Consider the following 5,499-nt stretch of genomic DNA (forward strand, 5'->3'; position numbering starts at 1 on the left):
GAATTTGTGCTCAAGTGCTCCAGATACATGGGTTGCACAGCTTATACACTACAGTCACCTTGGGACTAAGTATACAAACATTCTGATTACCTGAGGAGAGTATACTCATATGTCTCATTTACCTGTGGACTGTGTATTTGATGTCCAGTTTATGATAGGTCAGAATAGTCTCACGCTTCGAGTATCTGAGGATTGTCCTCGTATGCTTCGTTATCTGAGGATTTTATACATTCATATCTTAAGACAACTAGGCATACATGTTCCAGTTTCTTGAGGAGTGTGTTCTCCGTCGTTACTGCTGCCTGAGGACTAAGTCTTTAAAAGTGAAAAGGACATTTTAGAATTCGTTCATTCTACAACCAACCCTCGGTATTCGCGGGGGATGCGTACCACTACCCCCGCCTCAAACCCCTGAATACTTAAAACCCTTCTAGAAACCCTTATAACTGCCTATTTTGATAGTTCAAACACAAAAAAAAAAAAATCTAAAAAATGCTGACACCTGAATATTTTAATAGTTTTATCACAAAAAATTCATTTAGTCACGAAAATATGAAAATACAGTAATTTGTGAATATTTCTCTATGAAAAATACCGCGAATAGGCGAATTTTCCGTGAAAAATGTGTACACAATTATGTTCTACACAGAAATCCGCGAATAGGTGAAGCCACGAATCCGGAACTGTGAATAGGCGGGGTTCACTGTAATTATCTTGAATGACTCCACCACAAACTGCAACTCAGAACTTCACAACCATGATTATTAGTCAGCAAAATACTCAATGGCATTTATGTTTAGTCTCGCGAAAACCAGGGCTCTGTTTGCAAACTAATAAATAAACTTTGTATAATTTAAATTTTTGTCTTGAGTAGCTAGAAATTAACATTTTTATTGGATACACAGAGTCAAAATAGTGATAAATGAACTGATAAGAACCCAGCATCCACCCTCTGTCTTCTGCACAGCACCAACCTCTAACCATTCTCCAGAACAGGTCATTAAGTCTGTTAGCCAGTCAGTTTCTGCAGTACCCTAAGGATTATTCATTGCTCCTTGATGAATTTTCACCATTTATTTCTGTTACTGAAGCTTCATTTCAAGCTGTGAATTTAAGGTTCTTGGCCATCAGAATAGCAAGAATTTCTGTTAGGTTGTAGTAAACCCAGTTGATATACTTGAGAAGAAATGAAACAAGTAAAAACTGCGCCGAAGTTTCTTCGGCGCAATCGGGTTTTTTGTACAGCGTATAATGCAGTATGAGCCGCCGCCCATGAAAATTTCAGCCATGGCTCAGTGGTGGCCTGTCCTATATCGTTGCCTGACGCACGATAATGGCTGACTTTAACCATTATCGTTGAAGACTTTAATGACTGCAGTTTGGTATGTTTGATGATTATTTGAGGGTGGAGATCAACATTCCAATTTGCAGCCCATTAGCCTCAGTAGTTTTTAAGATCTGAGGGCGGACAGGAAAAGTGGGGACAAAAAGTGCGGACGGACAGACAAAGCCATCTCAGTAGTTTTCTTTTACAGAAAACTAAAAGTCAGTGTCATCTTGCTCGAGTAACTCCCGTCTCCCGTTGATTTACATACAAAAATTCACCTGCTTTCGGAGAACCATTGGCTTTATCAATGAGAGTTCCTCTGCCTGCAGTGTACTCGCCTCCCTGTGTCCTTGTGCCAGAGGCTTTGGCTCCTGTCACCTTCTAAAGGTGGGTGGTGGGTTAGCTACCTGCCTGCACCAAGAAGTATTAATGACTGCGGCAAGATTTCCAGACTGTGAATGAGTATATTTGAAAAGTCTCTTAAAAATAATCGAAATAATCCTTTCGTTAGTTTGTGCAGAGGAGAAATGGGTACGCGAAGAAAACAACACGTCTTGGGGGAGGTAAGGATATTGCTTTTCATATAATCTAAGACAAACAAGTTTATTGTTCATTATGACTCGTATTTTGAATGAATATAATTATGATAGAAAATATAGGTCAATTGTAATGAATTGCAGCATGTGAATAACATTATTTATAGAATAAAGAAACGAAACACATAACATGTATTACGTAGCACCGACCAAATATATCCATTGACGGTCATTGCAAAGTCTGTAACATTTTTTCCATATTTTGAACCTTTTTCCAATACAGGAAAAAAAAAAGCTTTTGTGAATCTCTTCAAAAAAATGGAATAAAAAGAACAAAAAAAAATCCCGGTCACTGCTCCAGTGAATAGAAGAAAATTTTACTGAAATAAAAGTTTTAATCGTCAAACGCGAATTTTTGGGTTTTATTTCCCGGCGTTTTAATCAAATTTTAGTCCTTCTAAGCATGGATACAAACACATTTATATGTATACTGTATACGGCGTGTATAAACCACATTCACAATACACACACACACACACACACACACACACACACACACACACACATATATATATATATATATATATATATATATATATATATATACTTACCAGATCTCTGTTCAAGGATCTGTAACCACAGAAACTAAGGCATGGAGAAGGGACAACAGCTGGGAGAGTAGCATCACCGGTGTATGCAATCAGTTTGTTCTCCAGACCTTGCTGCATGTCACTAGTATAGATGATCAGCAGCAAAGGTCCAAGAACACTACCTTGAGGAATACCTGAAATGAGATTACTAAAGCCGCTATACTGGTCATCAACACAGATCATTTGTGGTCTACCTATTAAAAATTTATCTGTAATATTAAGAAAAGATCCACTAATTCCTAATAATCTCAGCTTGTAGACAAGTGCTTTATGATTCATACAGGCTGCACTAAAATCTAAACCGACCATGCATGCGTCTACACCGTCATCAAGAGCACTCTGCAAAGTGGTAGATACTGACAAGAATGCATCACAAGTACCAAGGCGTTCAATAATCCTGTAAAGAAGCTTGGAGAGCATCTTCCCTAAAACCTCAGATAAGACAGATAGAAAACTTGTAAGACCAATTAAATTGGTTAAAATATTAATAGAAATGAGCAGTCTATGCCGTTGTAAAATGTCAAGCCCCAGAAGCAAAGTTTTGACTTGAGAAGATCAGAAGGCCATTGAACACAACTTAGTCTGTAGAAAGCATCAAGATCAGAAGGCCATTGGACACAACTTAGTGTGTAGAAAGCATCTGATCTGTAGAAAGCATCAAGATCAGAAGGCCATTGGACACAACTTAGTCTGTAGAAAGCATCAAGATCAGAAGGCCATTGGACACAGCTTAGTCTGTAGAAAGCATCAAGATCAGAAGGCCATTGGACACAACTTAGTCTGTAGAAAGGCATCAAGATCAGAGGGCCATTGGGCACGACTTAGACTGTAGAAAGCATCAAGATCAGGAGGCCATTGGGCACAATTTAGTCTGTAGAAAGCGTCAAGATCAAAAGGCCATTGGACACAACTTAGTCTGTAAAAAGCATCAAGATCAGAAGGCCATTGGACACAATTTAGTCTGTAGAAAGCATCAAAATCAGAAGGCCATTGGGCACAACTTAGTCTGTAGAAAGCATCAAGATCAGAAGGCCATTGGACACAGCTTAGTCTGTAGAAAGCATCAAGATCAGAAGGCCATTGGACACAACTTAGTCTGCAGAAAGCATCAAGATCAGAAGGCCATTGGACACAATTTAGTCTGTAGAAAGCATCAAGATCAGAAGGCCATTGGGCACAATTTAGTCTGTAAAAAGCATCAAGATCAGAAGGCCATTGGGCACGACTTAGTCTGTAAAAAGCATCAAGATCAGGAGGCCATTGGACACAACTTAGTCTGTAAAAAACATCAAGATCAGAAGGCCATTGGACACAACTTAGTCTGTAGAAAGCATCAAGATCAGAAGGCCATTGGGCACAATTTAGTCTGTAGAAAGCATCAAGATCAGAAGGCCATTGGGCACGACTTAGACTGTAGAAAGCATCAAGATCAGAAGGCCATTGGACACAACTTAGTCTGTAGAAAGCATCAAGATCAGAAGGCCATTGGGCACAACTTAGTCTGTAGAAAGCATCAAGATCAGAAGGCCATTGGACACAACTTAGTCTGTATAAAGCATCAAGATCAGAAGGCCATTGGGCACGACTTAGTCTGTAGAAAGCATCAAGATCAGAAGGCCATTGGGCACGACTTAGTCTGTAGAAAGCATCAAGATCAGAAGGCCATTGGACACAACTTAGTCTGTAGAAAGCATCAAGATCAGAAGGCCATTGGACACAACTTAGTCTGTAGAAAGCATCAAGATCAGAAAGCCATTGGGCACAACTTAGTCTGTAGAAAGCATCAAGATCAGAAGGCCATTGGACACAACTTAGTCTGTAGAAAGCATCAAGATCAGAAGGCCATTGGACACAACTTAGTATGTAGAAATCATGACTGAGGCAACAATAAAGACTCGCCAGTCTGTTTGTTCACAAGGACTTGAGCCAAAAGTTCTGTCCTCTGTTTAGGGCAACATGCAGCAGTTTTGTTGATGAACAATAAAAATTTATTCAGACCATTGTTGATGACCGAAAATAATTTATTCAGACCATTGTTGATGACCAAAAATAATTGATTCAAATATTGTTTAATTTTTTCCTTCCTGCTGCAGACCTGCAACTTCATTGTCAAGAAAGAAACTGTTACAACCCCTGTAATCTGTTACAACCACTGTAATCGTTTCACCTTCATCCCACAGTAGCTCGTGTACTAACAAAACCATTATGAAGATGAAGAATAGATCGTGTCTGTCCCTCTTTTTCATGTTCTGTATACACTTCTAAATTAAAAGTTGCATTTTTTCTAAAAACGAAAAACCTTTATGCCAGTCACAATATATTTCTTATTACTTACCCATGTTATGGTCAACGGAAATTCTTTTGAAGGTATCCAAATATTAACCAGATAAAAAAAGTCTAAGACGTTTGCATCCAGATTGTGAGGCGGTTTCATATTTACTTGTTCCTTGAAAGCTTTGAAATCCTTTGCTGGTCCGCTGGTTTAGTGGTTAGTGTTGTGACATGCCACTCAGATGTCGCAGGTTCGCGTCTCCCCCCAGGGCGATGAATGAAAATCAATGGCTCTGTATCATGATCAGTTACTGCTGCAGTGTGGGGTCTGCTGCGGTGGGAGGCTGAACCAACATTCTTTGGAAACTTGAAGAATTTCAAGCCAGTGGCCCCTTTGGTGTGCTTGTTCCAAGTGAATAGGTTTCATCTACTGATATAAATAAAATAAAACCATTGTTCTTTATGGACGCTGCACCTTCGCTGGTTTTAGGAAAGTGATAAACAATAAAGTCCTTATTTTCTTGTCTGAATTTGAAATTCTTCGGGACAGATTGTCTGGTTTCATGGTGGCGGTATTTTCAGCCGTTGACCGCAGCAATTATTCTTAAAGTACGCTGATTAAAAGACTGATCTTATGGAGTATGTGACTGCTGGACATTCATTGTAGGTGACCTATCCAGATAGTGTCCAGGGCAAATGGTGCTCAGCTTCATTG

At 39.3% G+C, this 5,499-nt stretch overlaps 1 protein-coding gene across 1 annotated transcript; it reads left to right on the forward strand.

The window, feature by feature from the left end:
- The first annotated feature begins 2,820 nt into the window (after window positions 1-2,820).
- On the forward strand, window positions 2,821-4,393 carry LOC136855765 (involucrin-like). The gene is made up of 2 exons (XM_067133122.1): window positions 2,821-2,889; window positions 3,293-4,393. The coding sequence occupies exons 1-2, from the start codon at window positions 2,821-2,823 to the stop codon at window positions 4,391-4,393; spliced, it is 1,170 nt and encodes a 389-aa protein (XP_066989223.1).
- The last annotated feature ends 1,106 nt before the right edge of the window (window positions 4,394-5,499 follow it).

The sequence above is a fragment of the Macrobrachium rosenbergii genome, chromosome 33 (assembly GCF_040412425.1).
Source record: "Macrobrachium rosenbergii isolate ZJJX-2024 chromosome 33, ASM4041242v1, whole genome shotgun sequence".
NCBI lineage: Eukaryota > Metazoa > Arthropoda > Malacostraca > Decapoda > Palaemonidae > Macrobrachium > Macrobrachium rosenbergii.

Coding starts and splice junctions, on each gene's coding strand:
- LOC136855765 (XM_067133122.1), top strand. CDS start 2,821: ATGCATGCGTCTACACCGTCATCAAGAGCACTCTGCAAAGTGGTAGAT. Junction 2,890..3,292: donor CTGACAAGAATGCATCACAA/GTACCAAGGCGT, acceptor GACACAACTTAG/TCTGTAGAAAGGCATCAAGA.